Source organism: Gallinula chloropus, assembly GCF_964237585.1.
Source record: "Gallinula chloropus genome assembly, chromosome: 26".
NCBI classification, from domain to species: Eukaryota; Metazoa; Chordata; class Aves; order Gruiformes; family Rallidae; genus Gallinula; species Gallinula chloropus.
This window is the reverse complement of record NC_140111.1, coordinates 1,061,415-1,079,115: the sequence shown is the minus strand read 5'-3', so window position 1 is coordinate 1,079,115 and position 17,701 is coordinate 1,061,415. Positions and strand designations below refer to the sequence as shown.

General features: G+C 68.4%; 1 protein-coding gene across 1 annotated transcript; it reads left to right on the top strand.

The window, feature by feature from the left end:
• Positions 1-490: 490 nt before the first annotated feature.
• On the top strand, positions 491-17,434 carry ITGA3 (integrin subunit alpha 3; the record flags this gene model as incomplete). The annotated part of the gene is made up of 27 exons (XM_084275355.1): positions 491-663; positions 1,711-1,789; positions 6,204-6,349; positions 7,422-7,543; positions 7,635-7,717; positions 8,253-8,502; positions 9,174-9,257; positions 9,752-9,959; positions 10,446-10,639; positions 10,857-10,945; positions 11,142-11,278; positions 11,414-11,500; positions 11,600-11,667; positions 11,893-12,029; positions 12,381-12,527; positions 12,619-12,716; positions 12,843-13,008; positions 13,114-13,182; positions 13,293-13,372; positions 13,866-13,943; positions 14,148-14,250; positions 14,352-14,522; positions 14,627-14,740; positions 14,890-15,003; positions 15,187-15,285; positions 15,375-15,500; positions 16,438-17,434. 27 exons carry the CDS (start codon positions 491-493, stop codon positions 16,594-16,596), a joined length of 3,381 nt encoding a protein of 1,126 aa, XP_084131481.1. The 3' UTR covers positions 16,597-17,434.
• Positions 17,435-17,701: the final 267 nt, after the last annotated feature.

The following is a 17,701-nucleotide window of genomic DNA, read 5'->3' as shown; positions in this document are numbered from 1 at the left end:
CGGGGGGGTGGGGAAGAGATGCGGGAAGGGGAGGGGGGGGTGGTGGGTGAACCGTGCGCGCGGCATGTACCAGCGCGCGTGCTCCCGCCCCCCTCTGTGCACGCGCAGGTATGTCCCCGCCCCCCAACCCTCCCCCAATTTCCCCCCCCTCCCCTTCCCCGTGCGCACGCGCGGGGCTGCCCCTTCCCTCCCCCCCCCCCCCCATCCCTCCCTCCCCGCAGGTGCCCGGTACTGACGGGGAGGGGGGGGGTGATGGTGGAAGAAGGAGGAGGAGGAGGAGGAGGAGAAGGAGGAGGAGGAGGAGGGGGGGGTTAAAACGGTGTGCGGCCCCTTTAAGGAGTGTGCCCGGAAGGGTGCGTCCTCCCCCCTCTTACCTCCCCTCCCCTCCCATCCACCCCCCCCCCCCCGCCCCTTAACGCACCGGCCCCGGTGGGGCGCGGTCGGCGGCGGCTGCTCCGGGTCCCGGTGGGTCCGGGTCCCGCTGCGGGACATGGCGGGGTCCCGGCGGTTGCTGTTCCCGTTACTGGGAGCGTTACTGGGCTCCGCCGCCTCCTTCAACCTGGACCTCGCCTTCCCGGTGCTCAAGGAGGGGACGAACCCCGGGGGCTTCTTCGGCTTCTCGGTAGCGCTGCACCGGCAGACGGAGCGGAGGGAGCGATGCTTGTGAGTGCGGGGGGGGGACAGGGAAGGGTTAGGGGGGACCTTCGTGCTGCCCCGGGGACCCCTCGCCCTCTCCAGGGCGGGGGGTCCCCGGGGCAGCGCGAAGGTCCCAGGGGGTAGGGGTGAGGAGGTGGTGGGGGTGTCCCAGGGGGGGTTGGGTGCAGTGAGAGGGGGGGTTATAGGGTGTGAACCAGCTCCCCGAGTGTTTGGTCCCTGCTCGTGGCTTGGCTCTGCACCCCGGTATTGGGGAGGGGGCTCAGTGTGATGCTGGGGTATCTCCCCCCGGGTGCTGAGGGGGGGGCTCCGTGGGGACCTGCTTGGTGGTGGGCATGGAGTTGGGTAGTTGCACTGGGGTGGGGGGAGGTACCCCCAAACGCCCCCGTTCCCACTGTGCCGATTCCGGGGGGTGGGGGTTGGGGGGGGCACATCCCTGCTTCCCTTCTGGCCTCCTGGGGCTGAGCCCCGTGTCCGTGATACCCCACCCCCCACCCCCCCGGCCCTCCCCCAGCAGCCCCGTGTCCGTGACCCCCCCTCCTTGAGCAGCCCCGTGTCTGTGTGTCCCCCCCCAGCAGCCCCGTGCCCGTGACCCCCCCTCCTTGAGCAGCCCCGTGTCTGTGTGTCCCCCCCTCAGTAGCCCCGTCCCCCTCCTCCAGCACCCCAGTATCCCCCCAGTAGTCCTATATCCATCCCACCCTCCAACACCCCCATGTGTGTGTGTGTCCCCCCAGCAACCCCATGTCATCCCCCCCACCCCCAATCCTATTTTCCCCTCATCAGCCCGAGTACATCATCCCCCTCTCCAGCACCCCCCTTTCCCCCCCAGCAGCCCCATGTCCGTGTGTCATTCCCCCCTCCCCCAGCAGCCCCGGTTCGGGGGCGGGGGGGGAACCTGTGGAGCTGTAATTGCCGCTGCCCAGCGAACCCCCGACAAAAGCCCTTTTCAGCGGGTGCATCCCCCGTGCGATCTCACCGCTGCCCCTCGCCGCGTCCCCCGCTGTCCCCCTGGCTCAGACAGACACCCCCCCCCATTCCCCCCCTCCCTTCCCCTAGGCAGCGTCTCCTCCATCCCTCCTCCTCCTCCCGGCCGAGGTGCGAGGTGCGTGTCGGTGCTTGGGAGAAGCTGCGGGATGTGGGTTGGGTTTTCCTCGCTCCGGGGCACAGGTTTTTGCTGGCTCACCCTCCCCTGGAAGTCCCGTCTGCGGAGCTGGGAGAGGGGGATAGATTGGGGGGGGTGATGGCCCTTCAGAGCCCCCCAGGGCTCCTTCTTTCCCGCCGTCCCCGTGGCAGAGGGACCGTCGGCAGCTGCTGGAGGACGGAGGCATCTGCTGCTCCGCATTCCATGGATGCATTTCGGCCGCTCACCCTGCCGTGGGACGCCCTGGTCTTGCTCCCGGCCGGGAGGGAGTAAAGCTGTGTGTCCCCCCCCCCACGGGACAGCTGTGGGGGTGCTGGAGCCCAGCCCAGCCCCCTGGGGACCCCCCCTCATCCCACGTGGGGACCCCCTGGCTCCCATCCACAGCCGCGTTCCCGGCTCCGGCGGCACCGGAGCAGCTGGTGAGGGGGGATGAGGGTCGGGGTCCTGGCTGGCCGTGGCACAGGGCAGCTCATCCGTCCTCCTGAGAGGCTGCTGGTGGCTGCTGCTTTGTCTCCGGGGGGTGTGTTTTGGGGTGGGGGCTCAGGCCCCAGCAGCAGCCTGTGTTCCCCCGGCGTGGGCCACGTGGCCTGTGCGTGTCTGGGCGCGATGCTGGTGAGGTGTGGAGGCCCCGTGCTCAGTGGGGAAAAGGTTTTGGAGCACTAAACCCCACGGGGGGGTTGGGGGTGGGATTTGCACCCCTCAACCCCCCCTTTCCCTGGGAGCACTCCTCTGCCTGTGCCCATCTGGGGGGAAGGGGCGTGGGGGGACCCCTGTGAGCGCTGCTGGGCGCATCCTTACTCCCTGTGGCACCCTGTGTGTAGGCAGCATGTGGTGTGGGCAGGGGGGTGCTGGGTGAGGGGGGGGCTGGTCCTGCCAAACCTGGGCTGGGCTCGCTCACCACAGGCAGGTCCAGGAGGTACCAGGGCACTTGTGGAAGCAGCAGGAGAGAAATGCTGGCGTGATGATGGCCAGATGCTCCTGAGGAGCTGCGTGACCCCCCCCACTTCCTCCCCAGTTGCTGTGGGCAGGAGCCTGGCAGAGGCTTTGCTCCATCCTTGGCGGGGGGGGGTCTCTGCTGTTCTCCCCCGGGGCATCAGGGCTGTGGGGGGAGATGCCCTGAGGTGGGACAGGTGCAGGATGGAGGGGTGTGGGGGTGTCCCCACATCACCCCAGGGCTGCTTCCCCAGGGCTGGGCCGGGATGGGGGCGGGAGGGTGATGAGTGGGGGTGCAGCACCTCGGGGTGACCCCGCTGCCCTGCCTGGCCACGTGCAGCGGATGGAGCCCCCCCACCCCCCTGGCCCGCCGGCCCAGCCCTGGCAGGTGCAGCCTCCCCGCAGCGGGGTGGGGACAGGAAAGGGGAGGTTTCCTGCTGCACCATCCCCTGTCGCAGGGGGGGGAATGGGGCGGGGGGGGGGGAATGTCCTGTGCTGTTTCTGAGCCTGGCCTGGTCCTGATATAGATTTGGGGGGGGGTGGTGGGGAGGCGCGAGCGATGCTCTGCGGAGCGGCTGCTGTTCCCGGTGAGATGGGGAAGCAGCATCCCGGCTGGGGGGGGGCTCAGGGGGGGCTCCACTGGCCAGAGCTCCCCCACCCCCAGCTCCTGCGGTGTTTTTCACATCCTGGAGCTCAGCCCGTGCGGCGGGTTTGTTTGCTCGCCCCTCCCCGGGCCAGGTGAAGGCGAGGTGGGAGCCTTATCTCCCTGCCTGAGTTAAGAAACTCCTTTGGCTGCCGCCACGGGTCCGGCTGCTCCCACGGGCTGCCCTGGGGGGAGGTGGCTCGGCTCACGGCCACCCCAGCAGCGCCTGGTGGGCGCTGAGTGATGCGGGGAAACTGAGGCACGGTGTGCCAAGGAGAGTGAGGGTCTCAGCTGCCAGGGGAGGCAGCACCTGCATCGATACCCTGTGTGTGCCTCAGTTTCCCTCTGGTGTGCGTGGGGGAGCAGGGGCTCTGCTGGATGTTTGGGGGGGGTGTCTGTCTGGTCCCAGCAGGCTGATGGGGAAGAGGGGAGCGTGTCCGGCCGAGCAGACAGCTGAGCTCCCAGCTTTCCCTCCCCCTCGCCTGGGGTTGTGCCGGTTGCCAGAGCCGGCCTGGCCGCTCCCCCCGCCTCGGCTGGGGCTGCCAAAAAGCTGCCGGGGTCCTGCTGGGCCGCAGCTCCTTGCCAGGCACAGGGGGGACGGATGCGCCGCAGCGGGGCTGGGCGGGGTCATCAGTCCGTCTGTCTGTCTGTCCCTCAGTGCTTCGGGGAGCCAGATCTCCCCCTCTTCCGCCTCCTTCCTGCCTGGGCAGCAGCAGATTTCCCTGTTCAGGCCCCCCCCGGGGTGTGGGGGGGTCGATCGCTTTAGGACACCCCCACCCCCCCCCTGCAAACGTAGCAGCAACAGTGGGGTCAGGGAGTCAGGGTGGTGGGGGGTGGTTTGGGGCTCCTCTGGAGCAGCAGCTCTTGAGGAGGGGGGGGGGGGCTATGCTGGGATCAGCCCCTGCCCCCTGCCCCATCGCCCAATTTGAGGGTGCAGGGGGTGCTGGGGGGTTGCAGCCTGAGGACCCAAACCCAGAGGTGTGGGCAAGGTTTGGGGTGTGAAATCTGTGGGGACGGGTCCCCAGCCCTGGGCTGGGTGCTGTGTGGGGTGGGGGATGTGGTGCTGTGCCGGACCCCCCCCCTCCACCCCCTGGGTCCTTGTCACCCCTGGAGCAGGGCAGGAGATGGATGAGGTGCTGCACCCACTGCCCAGCTGCCCCCCACCCTGGGGAGGGGCTTTGGAGCTGGGGTGGGTGTGCAGCCATTCGGGGGGTGCACAGGCCCCCTCTTCCCCCCTCCATGGCACAGTCCTCTGGTGCTGACCCCCCCCACCCCACTGGATCCCCCTTCACCCCCCCCATCAGCCCTCTCCCCCTTGGTGGGGGAGGCAGCCGCACTTCGGGGCTGGTCAGTGCCCCAGCGCTGGCAGGGACACCCCGCACTGCTGCTGCCACCCCCCCTCTCCCCCCCCCGAACACTCCCCCTGGGTTACCAGGGCGGATCAGGACGGGCCATGGCCTCTCGCATTCCTGTCTCCTCCTCTCGCTGCTGTTTGTCCGTCCCTGCCTTTGCTCTGAGCCCCATCCCCTCTTGTCCCCCCCTCACCCGGGTGGGACCAGTGCCGCAAACTGGTCCTGCCCTGGCTGTGATGGGACCCCCCAGCATCCTGGCATCGAGGTACCTGTGCTCCCCATGGCACCTTGGGTGGAAGACCCCAGTGCACACACACCACACACCCCCTGCCCCAGCACCCCCCAGGCCCACCCTCAGGAGCAGCAGGTGAGCTGTGGGGCTGGGGGTGGGGGGTGGGAGTTGTTGGGAGGCAGCGAGATGCTGGAGCAGCTTGGTGGGGGTCGGCTCCCAGCCCCCGGATCCACGGGATGCTGGCAGGAGGGGTGGGGGTGGGACACAGCAGTGCTTGGAGTGGGGGTCCCACCAAGCTGGGACCACCCCTTGGGGGGGCTGGGGGCAGATCCTGGTCGCACAGCCCCGGGTAAGGGGCTATATGTGTTCCCTGCACTTGGCGGGGGGGGGAGGCAGCACCCAAAGGCTGTGGGACCTGCTGGGGGTGGGGGGGGTCAGGACACACCCCCACACACACCCCAACATCTCCCTCCAGCCCTGAGTCACAGCGCAGTTGCCCTGAGTCACTTCCTCCCCAGATAAGAGGGGACAATGGTCCCCTTGTCCCCCCCCGTGTCCCTCAGGTGTATTGGGGTGGGGGGGTGTAATTAGGGGGTCAGGAGGGATGAAAGAGCCCCCCAAGCCCTTGCTTATGCACAGGTGGATCCCACTTTCCCAGGGGGGTGCGGATGCTGCTGCCATCCCCAGCCCAGCATTCCTGGGGACCCCCCCGACCCCCCCCCGGGGGCTCCTCCGCGCTGCCGCTGACTCAGCCGCAGCGGTGCCCGTCCGCGGGCGGGCGCGGGGGGGGCTCCGGCGTGTCGGGACGGGGGCTGCCTGGGGCCCCGCATTCCTCCTGTGCCGGGGCTTTGAGTCAGCAGCCCCAGCGCTGCCCGGACGCGCCCGGCTCCCGTGTTCCCGCAGCTCGGCACAGCGTGACCCAGCCCCCCATACAGTGTACCCCCACCCCCCTGCACAGCGTGCCCCCAGCCCCCCATACAGTGTACCCCCAGCCCCCCATACAGTGTACCCCCACCCCCCTGCACAGCGTGCCCCAGCCCCCCATACAGTGTACCCCCAGCCCCCCCATACAGTGTACCCCCACCTCCCTGCACAGCGTGCCCCCAGCTCCTTTCCCAGCAGCGGGATGGAGACATGAGCCTGGCTGAGGACTGGCCAGCTCATTACAGCGATGCCCTGGGAAAATGTCTTGGGGGGGGGGGGGGGGGCGCTGCAGCAGCTACCTGGGTGTCTTACCCCCCCTGGCAGCCCGTGTCCATCCTGCCCGTGAGGAGGGACGCGTTTCCTCCTCCGGCGCGGCACGGGCCGTGCCTCCCCCGCACCATTGTCCTCGGGATCCAGAAGGACTTCCAGGCGGAAAGGCTGGCCTTTCCGGAGCCCCCCGGGCACGCCGGGTCTTCCCGCTGGCCCCCAGCCCCACGGCAGGGCTGCGGACCCTCTGCCCCCCCAGTGCTCCCTTAGGTTCCCCCAGCTCTTCCCTTGGGGTGGGGAACTGGGGGGGTCAGGTGGGTGCTGGGGTCCTTTCATCACCTTTGAGCCCCCGGGGGATGACGCACGTGGAGCTGGGCTGGGCACCCTCAGCCTGGGCATCCCTCCAGGGATGCGGGCATCCTCCCCCCTGCGTGGTACTGCCGTGACTCAGCTGGGACCTCTCTGCCCCTCCTGGCCCTGAGTCACCCCCCCGGAAGGGTGCTGCCTCCCCTGGAGACCCCCAGCGCAGCCTGGGGTGGGGGGGATGAGGAAGGGGTGTGAATCCATCCCGGATTCCTCTTGGCAAGCGGGATGCGCGTGTGCCCGTCTTGGAACTGGTCCCAGTTCACCCGGGGAGGGTGGGGAATTGGGAAGGGGGGTCCCCACCTTTGCCGGGACACCCGGTTCTCATGGCAGGGGGGGCGGGGGGGGGGCCTGTCCGCCGGACGCGCCGCAGCTGTGCCGGGGGGGCCCTGGCCCCGCCGCCGGCTCAAAGGTTGGCGGGGAAGGGCCCGGGCTGTTTACACAGGCACAGGGGCCCCGGCAGCCGCCTTGTGCCGAGCGGTTGTTCCCCGCTCTGCTGGCCCGGCCGGCCTCGGGCTGACCCCCCCGCCCCTTATCCGCTGCGGGATGGGACGGGGGAGGCCTGGGATTGGGATGCTCTGGGGAGGAGGCGAAGAGCGCGTCCGTCTGTCTGTCCTCTGCCCTGAGCTGGGGTTCTGTCCCGGTGCTGGGGGTGCTGGGGGGGACAGAGGCTGGTTGCTGCCAGCTCTGTGTGTGTCCATCCAAGGGGAATCCCCCCACACACTCTGGAGAGGGGGCTGGGGGCGCAGTGCCCCCTTTATTTAGGGGTGCCAGGGTGTGATGAGCTCCAGGGGAGCAGCTCCTCCCCGCTCCCCAAGTGCCCTCTGGGCACCGTTGCACCCCCAAAATAAGAGAGCATTGGGGTGGGGGGACATGCTACCCCCCTGACCACTCACATCCCCCCCTCCCCAGGCTGCTGGTTGGGGCCCCCCAGGACGTGGAGCCAGCGAATGGCACCCGGACGGGCGCCGTCTACGCCTGTCCCCTCAGCGCCTCCATCACCGACTGCCAGCGCCTCGACATCCAGATGAAGAGTACGTGGGCACCCCGAAACACACCCCCTGCCCCCCCCAGCACTGCGGGGGTGGGGGGTCCCCGCTCTCACGCTGCCTCTCCCTCGCCCAGATGAGCCCGACAAGGCCATCATCGACGGCATGTGGCTGGGGGTGACGGTGGCCAGCCAGCGGCAGCCGGCCGGGAGGGTGCTGGTGAGTGCCCTTGCACACGCGTGTGCTGGTGCTTTGCACGGCTGTGGGGCTCCCTCATGGGCCTGGCAGAGATGCTATGGGGAGGGGGGTGAGGGGGGGAAGTCCCTGTCTCCTCCCCATCCCCTGGGCTGGGTGGCTGCGGGGTGGGAGGGCACACGGACCCCTCTCCTCAGTGGGGTGTGAGTGGGGGGGTGACAGGGCAGCGTTGTGCCCTATAACCCACCATGGGTGTGGGGGGGTCCCTGTCACCTCCCCATCCTCTGGGCTGGGTGGCTGCGGGGTGGGAGGGCACACAGACCCCTCTCCTCAGTGGGGTGAGGGTGGGGGGTGCTCTTGGGTGTCAGGACAGCCCCGTGCCCTATAACCCATCATGGGTGGGTTTGGGGTGCCCAGTGGCACCCACACCACAGTAACACCCCAGCACCATCCGTGTCTCCATCCCAATGCAGGGATGGGGATGGGTGGTGGGGGGGGTCATTTGGCACCCCCGGGGGGCATCGCAGCGGCTGAGGGGGGCGCGTGGCTGTCCCGGCAGGCGTGTGCCCACCGCTACACCAAGGTGCTGTGGTCGGGCAGCGAGGACCAGCGCCGCATGGTGGGGAAGTGCTACGTGCGGGGCAACGACCTGCGGCTCAACCTCAGCGACGAGTGGCAGACCTACCACCACGAGATGTGCAACGCCAACACCGACACCGACGAGACCGGCATGTGCCAGATGGGCACCAGCGCCGGCATCGCCGCCAACATCATCTACTTCGGGGCTCCCGGTGCCTACAACTGGCAAGGTGGAGTAGCGGCACCCCCCTTTGCCTGGTACCCCCTTTGCCTGGCACCCCTTTGGCCTGGCACCCCCCTTTGCCTGGCACCCCCCTTTGCCTGGTACCCCCTTTGCCTGGCACCCCTTTGGCCTGGCACCCCCCTTTGCCTGGCACCCCCCTTTGCCTGGCACCCCCCTTTGCCTGCCACCCCCTTTTGCCTGGCACCCCCTTTGCCTGGCACCCCCCTTTGCCTGCCACCCCCTTTTGCCTGGCACCCCCTTTGCCTGGCACCCCCCTTTGCCTGGCACCCCCCTTTGCCTGGCACCCCCCTTTGCCTGGTACCCCCTTTGCCTGGCACCCCTTTGGCCTGGCACCCCCCTTTGCCTGGCACCCCCCTTTGCCTGCCACCCCCTTTGCCTGGTACCCCCCTTTGCCTGGCACCCCTTTGGCCTGGCACCCCCCTTTGCCTGGCACCCCCCTTTGCCTGGTACCCCCTTTGCCTGGCACCCCCCTTGCCTGGTACCCCCTTTGCCTGGCACCCCCTTTAGTCTGTGCAGGCATGTCCCTGCTACCCACCCCTGCAACCCCCCCTCTGTGGACAGTGTGAGCTCACGCGCAGTGTGTGAGGGGAGAGGGTGCCCCCCTACCCTGCTGGGCGGTTACCCCCCCACTCCTCAACCCCCCCCCCTCCATCGCAGGTACTGACTACGTGCTGCAGCGGGAGATGTGGGACCTGTACGACTTCTCCTACCCCAACAACAAGAGCGGCAACACCTACATAGGTGGGGGGCAGGGGGTCCCCCTGTGTCCTTTGGGGGGGGTGGTGGAGAGTGGATTTAGGGGGGACCTTGGGGTGGGGGTTAAATCAGGGGGTTAAGTGGGTTTAGGGGGGATCTTGGGGTGGGGCTTAAGTTGGTGTGAGGCTTAAGGGGGCTCAGAGCCCCCTCAGGGGTGCCTTGAGCAAGGGGCCAGTGCTGGTTACATGGCTGGAGGGGTTCCTGGAGGGGATGGGGGAGTTGGGGGGGAGGGGGCAGTGATGGGGAGGGGGCTGGCGGGGTTCCTGGGGGATCTGGGGATGTTGGGGGGGCAGTGATGGTTAAAGGGCTGAAGGGGTTCCTGGTGGGGGGGTCTGGGGACGTTGTGGGGCAGTGATGGTTAAAGGGCTGGAGGGCTTCCTAGTGGGGGGGTCTGGGGATGTCATGGCAAGGGGGAGCTGGGGGGTGGGGTGGTGTGTGCCCGTGCCCATGTTGTGCCCCATCTCCCCGGGGTCGGGCAGGGTACACGGTGGAGGTGGGCAGCGGGGTGCTGCAGCAGGACGCGGTGACGGTGGTGACGGGCGCCCCGCGGTACCAGCACGCCGGGGCCGTGTACCTGCTGAGCCGCAGCCCGGAGCAGACGCTGCGCAGCAGCCGCGTCCTGCGCGGGCAGCAGGTCGGCTCCTACTTCGGCAGCGCCGTGGCCCTGGCGGACCTCAACAGCGATGGGTGAGGGCGGGGGTCGGGATACCCCCCAACATCTCCTGGGGCCGGGATACCCCCCCTCCCAAATCTCCAGGGGCTGGGATACACCCCCTCCCAAATCTCCTGGGGCCGCAATACCCTCTCCCCTCACCCCCCAAATCTCCAGGGGCTGGGATACCCCCCCTCCCAAAATCTCCAGGGGCCGGGATAACCCCCCTCCCAAATCTCCTTGAGCTGGGATACACCCCTCTCCCAAATCTCCTTGAGCTGGGTTACCCCCTTCCCAAATCTCCTGGGGGTCTGACTTGGGGCACCCCACATCTCGAGTGGGGTCCCTGTGGGTCAAAGCGTGGGGGTTGGGAGGAGCACGGCTCCTGGGGTGGGGGGGGTCTCATTGATTTTGGGTCTTTCTGTGGATTACTGGGGGGGGGGGGTGTCCCCCACTGTGCTTGTTGTGCTGGGGTGGGGAGGGGTTGTGTCGCAGCCCCCAGCTCTGACCCCCCCTCGCAGGTGGCAGGACCTGGTGGTGGGAGCCCCCTACTACTTCCAGCGGCAGCAGGAGGTGGGGGGTGCAGTCTACGTCTACATGAACGAGGTGGGGGACTTCCAGGAGAACCCCAACCTGGTCCTCACCGGCCCCAGCTACTCCGGCTTCGGCTTCGCCGTGGCCAGCATCGGGGACGTCAACCAGGATGGCTTCCAGGGTGAGGGGCTGGGGACCCTCAGGAGGGGCGGGGGGGGGTCTCCAGAGGTTTGGGGTGAAGCAAATGAGGTGGGGGGCGTTTTGGTGGGGGAAGGGGTTGTGTTCAAGGAGGAGAAGGGCTGTGTGAGAGGATTGAAGAGGGGCTGAGGAGTGTGAGGGTCCCATGGGGCAGCCCCCCTGTGTCGTCCCCGTGGGGCTGACCCTGCTTCTCCCCACAGATATCGCTGTGGGGGCCCCTTTCGAGGGGCCTGGCAAGGTCTACATCTACCACAGCAGCGCCGAAGGGCTGCTGGAGAGACCCCGGCAGGTAACAGCCCCGGGGGGGCTGCTGGGGGTGGGGGACCCCTCACCGCACCTGCAGGGCCCCCGCACCCCCTCCCAGCATCCCCTGCTGCGGGGTGGGATGCAGCGAGGGGGGATCCCCAGATCGCTGGGGCTGATGAGCAGGGGGTGACACCCCCCCCGCTCCCCCCCCTTCCCAATCCACCCTGCCCCCCCCCCAGGTGATCAGCGGGGCGGACCTGGGCCCCGCCAGCATGAGGACCTTCGGGTACTCGCTGAGCGGGGGGCTGGACGTGGATGGCAACTCCTACCCAGACCTTCTGGTGGGCAGCTTGGCCGAGAGGGTGATCCTGCTCAGGTAAGGGGGGGCCGGGGTCCTGCAGCCCTCCATCCTCCCTGCCACCTCCCGGGACAGCTCCAGGGTGGGGCAGATGGATGGACAGACAGACACACGGACACACACCCACCCCCCCCTCCCCCCATCTCTGCCCAGAGCTCGGCCCGTCATCAACATCCTGAACAAGACCTTCACGGTGACCCCCAGCAGGGTGGACCCTGCACGGTGCACCCCTGAATCCTGGTGAGCCCCCAGACCCCCCCCTCCCCAGTTCAGCTGGTCTCGTGGCACCAGCAGCGCCGCTCACGGCCCCTTGTCCGTGTGTCTGTCCGTCCCCCCCAGCATCACGGTGACCGTCTGCTTCTCCTACAACCAGAGCGCCGGGGACCCCGCGTACAGGGAGAGGATCAGTGAGTGTGGGAGGGGGCACGGGGAGGGGGGGTGTTCACCAGTGCTTGTGCAAGGGGGGTGGGAAGGTGCAAATGGGGGGGTATCAAGGTGTGTGGGGATGTGCACAGGGGAACATGTGTCGGGGCACACGTGTGTAACCCCCATGTCAGGGGCACACGTGTGTAACCCCCATGTCAGGGGCACACGTGTGTGTAACCCCCCAAACTCCTCTCCCCACCCCCCAGCCCTGGAGTACACGCTGGAGGCTGACAAGGACCGGCACCCCCCCAGGGTCAGGTTTCTGGGGACACATTCTGCCACCTACCACGGCATCTTCCCCATGCCTGAGACCCGCTGCCAGACCCAGGAGCTGCTGCTGCTGGTGAGCACACGCGTGTACACGTGAGCACACGCGTGTACACGTGAGCACACGCGTTTACATGTGAGCACATGTATGTACACATGAGCACACACGTGTTTGTGGCGTGCTCTGGAGGCAGGGTGGACAGGGGTGGTGGTGGCTCTTGGGAGAGGGCTGATGGGGTGCAGAGAGGTTTGGGAAGGGCAGGGCTGGGGAAGGAGGCGGAAGCAGGTCCTTCCATCACTCCTGCGATGAGTTTGTTGGGTCTCATGAGCAGGAGCTGGTACCCGGGGGGGGGGCTGCCAGGCAGCAGCAGTGGGGTTGAACGGGGAGGGAGGTGGGGGCTTTGCTGTGATCTGCCCCACCCCACAGGACAACATCCGGGACAAGCTGCACCCCATCGTGCTCTCCATGAACTACTCGCTGGTGGAGAAGCCCAGGTCCTTCCAGCTGGGTCCCCGCTCGCTCGACGCCTTCCCCATCCTCAACCAGGACCAGTCCCATGAGAATGAGACCAAGGTGCTGGGAGGCTGCTGGGTGCAGCCCGGGCCTGGCAGGGGGGGTTGTGGGGGTGGGAACAGGCTCACGGGGACACCCCCCACCCCTCCAGGTGGAGTTCCAGAAGGAATGTGGCTCGGACAACCAGTGCTACAGCAACCTGCAGCTCCAGAGCAGCTTCGTCACCGACCAGAACCAGCCCCTGCCCAGGTGACAGCGGGTCCCTCCTGGGTCTCCCCACCCACCATCCCCCTTCCACACCCCCCTGGCTGTCCTGGGTGGGGGGGGGTGGTGGGGTCCCCACGGGTGTGCTGAGCGTGGCTGTTCTCTGGGCAGGGTGAATGGTACCCAGGTGCTGCTCTACAACCGGGACGTGCGGAAGCTCTACCTGAGCATCAACATCACCAACGTGCCCAGCACCCCCTCCAACGGCGAGGACGCCCACGAGGCCCTGCTCAACCTCACCGTGCCCCCCAGCCTGCTGCCCTCTGCTGTCCGCCCGGTAAGCGACCGGCAGCGACCCCCTCCCCGCCTGGGGAAGGTGCAGGGGTCAAGGCGGGTTCCCCCAGAGCCTTCCTCCCCTCCCTCACCTTCCTCCCCTCCCCAGAGCGGAGCCTGTACCTTCGCAGAGACGGTGCTGTGCGAGCTGGGCAACCCTTTCAAGAGGAACCAGAGGGTCAGTGCTTCCCCCCACCCCCTCCTCCCTCCCTCCCAAGCCCTTTTCAGGGGGCTCAGCAGGCAGGTGGGGGTCGGGCCGAGCTGCTGCATGGTCTGTGCGTGCTGCAGGCGGAGCTGATCATCACCTTCGAGGCCATCGGCATCGTGCTGGACACGCGGGAGATCGCGGTGTGGATGGACCTGTCCACGTGAGTGTCCCTGGGGGGTGGGAACGGGGTGGGATGGGGCTGCTCGAAGCGGGAAGGGGCTTCTCAGGGTGGGAAGGGGCTTCCTGGAGTGGGGAGGGGCTTCATCGAGGGGTGGGAAGGGGCTTTTCAGGGTGGGAAGGGGCTTCTCAGGGTGGGAAGGGGCTTCATCAAGGAGTGGGAAGGGGCTTCTCAGGGTGGGAAGGGGCTTTTCAGGGTGGGAAGGGGCTTCTCAGGGTGGGAAGGGGTTCCTGGAGTGGGAAGGGGCTTCTCAGGGTGGGAAGGGGTTCCTGGAGTGGGAAGGGGCTTCTTAGGGTGGGAAGGGGTTCTTGGAGCAGGAAGGGGCTTCCCAGATTGGGAAGGGGCTTCATGGGGTGGGAAGGGGCTCCTGGAGCATCCGACAGTCCGGGCAGGATGGGGACCCCGTTGGGAGGGGGCTGGGGGCTGCCCCACACTGTCTGGGGGCCGCTGACACCCCCCCCCCGTGCTGTGGCAGGCAGAGCACCCAGGAGGACCTGCAGCCTGTGCTGGCCAAGCTGCTGGTGGACTACAGCATCCAGTCCTCACTGAGCGTGTGAGTGCACCCCCAACCCCCCCACAGCCCCCCCCACACCCCTACACCCCCCCAACCCCCTCCCCATCCCTTCGCATCCCCCTCCCACACGAACTGGGCTGTATCAGGAGTGGGCAGAGCCCCCCCCGTGCCCCAGGAGTGGGGCAGATGGATGCCCCAGGGATGCTCCCTGTGTCTGAGTGTTGCCCCCCCTGTCCCCCCCAGAACTACCCCCCACTCCCAGTCGTACTTCAGCGGGCAGGTGGTGGGCGAGTCGGCCATGCAGCGGGAGCAGGACGTGGGCAGCCCCCTCACCTTCGACTTCCAGGTGAGCTGGGGGGGCCACCAGTGCCCAGGGGAGGCTTTGTGGGGGGGGGGATTTTGGGGTGGGGGTGGGAGGAGTGCTGGTGTCCATCCCCTGCTCCTCAGGTGACCACCAAGGGCGAGTCGCTGGGCAGCCTGGGCACCATCCTGCTGGGATTCGAGTGGCCCTACGAGATCTCCAACGGCAAATGGCTCCTGTACCCCACCCAGATCCTCATCAACACCAACCAGACCTGCCACCCCCCCGGGGGGGTCATCAACCCCCTCAACCTCACCGTGAGTCACCGTGGCCACGGCCCGGGTGCTCCCAGCTCCCCGGGGTGGAAAGAGCCACCCGTCAGGGCTCTGATGGGGCTTCTTCTCCTCCCCCCCTCCCCCAGTTACTGGAGGAGGAGGCTCCATCCAGGCGCAGACGGGAGCTGGACCCCCCCGAGCAGGGGGAGCCCCCCATCACCCTGGCCACGGGCAAGAAAGCCAAGTCAGAGATGGTGCTGGTGAGTGGGTGCTGCTGGGTGGGGTGGGGGTGGGGGGGCAGGACCACTCTGCCCGCTGCTCTTTGGCACTGGCGTGATGAGTTGAGGGTCCTGGGGACCCTGACACCCCCCCCCCCCCCCCCGACATCCCCCCTCCCCGTATCTCCCAGAGCTGCTCCAAGGGCACCGCTCACTGCATCTGGTTCGAGTGCCCCCTCCTGCACACCCAGCACCCCACCACCTTCAGCATCCGCGCCCGGGTGTGGAACAGCACCTTCATCGAGGTCAGCACGGGTCCATCGGGGGGGGGCGATGGTTTTGGGGGGGTGATGGGCAGAGGGGCTGCTCCCTCGGGGATGGGGCTGAACCAAGGCACTGAGTTTGCCAGGTCTCAGCTCTGGACCCCCCCTCTGTGCCCTCCCCTGCACTCCCCCCCTCCCTCCCCCTCCCCAAACTGCACCCCCCAGGAGTTCAGGGAGTTTGACCGGGTGAAGGTGTCCGGCACAGCCACGCTCTTCCTGCGCACCCGCGTCCCCACCATCAGCATGAGGAACCACACGGTGCGGGTGAGCCACGCCGCAGCCCCCTTACTGGGAGGGACTGGGAGGCTGCTGGGAGCTCTGCCCCTGAGGAAGCTTCTCCCGGCCCTTTGCAGTTCTCGGTGGACGTGGACTCGGAGCTGACGGAGGAGCAGCCGGCTGAGATCGCGCTGTGGCTGGTGCTGGTGGCCGTGGCGGCCGGGCTGCTGCTGCTGGGGCTGATCATCCTCCTGCTCTGGAAGGTGAGGGGGTGTCTGTCCCTGTCCCCCTCCCGCCAAGGGAGTGCGGGAGCCCTGCTGAGGCCTGGCAGGCTCATCTCACCAGTGGCTGCCGTCCTTCCCGCCTGGCTGTGGTGCGGGGTGGAAGGTGCCACCCCCCCCTCCACTGGCTGGAAGGCACCGGTGAGGAAGAGGAGCAGAGTCCTGACGTAACCCCTGGTGCAAAATATGGGGGGGGGGGGGGGCTGCAAAAAGCTCCCACCCACAGCAGGGCTGGACCAGGGTGCTGGTGGCTCCCATCTCCCCCTGCACAGCAGGGATGGAAGGGGACTGGGGGAGGGGGGGATCCTCCAACTCCCTGGGGACCCTGCTCTGCCTCGGAGGGGTTACCCAGGTCCCCAGTGCCCCCCCCCAGCATCCCCTGGGGAGCGCATCATGGTGAGGGTGCAATGACCCAGCGCCGCGCCCCATTCCACCCCCCCCTGCACCCCACCCAACCCCAGGGGGGTGGGTCAGGAAGCCCCCCCCGACCCTCTCCTGTGCCCCCCTGACCCCCATCGCTCCTTCCCCGCAGTGCGGCTTCTTCCGGCGGGCCAACACGCGCGCCATGTACGAAGCCAAGGGGCAGAAGGCGGAGATGCGGATCCAGCCCTCGGAGACCAAGCGGCTGACAGACAGCTACTAGTGGGGAGGGGGCCGGGGGGGGCAGCCCCGCTGCTTCCCCCCCCCCCCCAGGGCACCCACGCCACCCGCTTGGTAATACTCCGTGGGGCCGGTTACAGCAGCATCCTCCTCTTCTTCAGCATCCTCTTCCTCGCTGCCTGTCTCAGTAGAGGGATGAGGGGGGGTCTGTGGGGGGGGTCTCTCTGCTCTTCGCTGCCTCCGCCGTCTCTTTCCTTGTCTCTCTGGCGTTGTGCTGCGGCCCCTCTCCCCACCTTCCTCCTCATCTTCCTCCCCGCAGTGCGACTTCTTCCAGCGGACACGCTACTACCGCATCATGCCCAAGCACCAGGCGGTGCGGGTCCGGCAGGAGCAGCGCTACCCGCCCGGCAGCCTCCTGCCCCGCCGGCGCAAGAAGCACTGGGTCACCAAGTGGCAGGAGCCCGAGAAGTACTACTGACCCCCCCAGCCCCCCGAACCCCCCCCCCCAGCCCCGTCGTGCTCCGCCCCGCACGAGGGGGCGTTGGACTTTGCACAAGCGCATCCCCCCCCCCATCCCCGCATCCCCCCCCCCCGCATCCCCGCGTCCTGCCCGGGATGCGGCCGCGTCCCGCCGCTGCTCCGCCCCCCTCTGCTTCTCCGGGCTCGGCTCTTGCACGCTCGGCTCTTGCACACTCGTGCCTTGCACGCCTGTGGGGGGTTCAGCCCCAAATGTGCCCACCCTGCCCCGTCCCTCGACGTGACCGCTGCTGGTCTCACCCAGTGCCTTCCCCCCCCGCCCCACGCAGACACTCCTCGCGCGTGTCCTGCGCCCCTCCTTGCACACCGGGACACGTCCTTGCACGCTGGGACACGCTCGCTACCCGCCCCCCCCCCACCCCCAACCCCTGCACCCCCCTTGGGTGTGGGGCCAAGGCTACATAAAGGGGGGGGACACACTCATTCCTTCCTCCCCTGCCTCCTCCTCCTCCCCAAAGCAGTGCAGGGGGCTGATCCTGCTTGCTCATCGCCCCCTCCCCCGGCACCCCACAGCTTTGGGAGGGGGGGGGCAAAGCGTGAGGCTGTGACACCCCCCACCCCCCCACCCCGCCACCCCAGCCCATGCCCCGGGGTCTGTCTGTCTGTCTGTCTGTCCCACCCCCGGGCATTAAGTTATTCGCTGTCAGCGTGCTCGGGGCTGAGCTCCAGAGCGCGGTCGGTACTGGGGGAGGTGGAGGAGTGTGAGGAGGGGGTGTCCTGTGCCCCCCCCCCCCCCTTCACCTGACCCCCCACTAGTCTGGGGCCCAATAAAGCCTCGCTCCGGGATTTGTAACTCCGGCTGTCCCCGTGTGCTGGGGGGGGGGGGTGTCCCGGGGGGGGTGTGGGGGAGATCTGGGGGGGTCCGAGGGGTTAAACCCGCCGGCGTGGGCAGCACGGAGGGGGCGTGGTCAACAGGTGTGGGCGTGGTCACCGGGTGGGGGGGCGTGGCTACCGCGGAGGGCGGGGGCCGTTGGGGGTGTGGTCAGCGCGGGGGGGGCGGTCAGTGAGGTGGGCGTGGCTAACATGAGGGGGCGTGGCTATGTCCG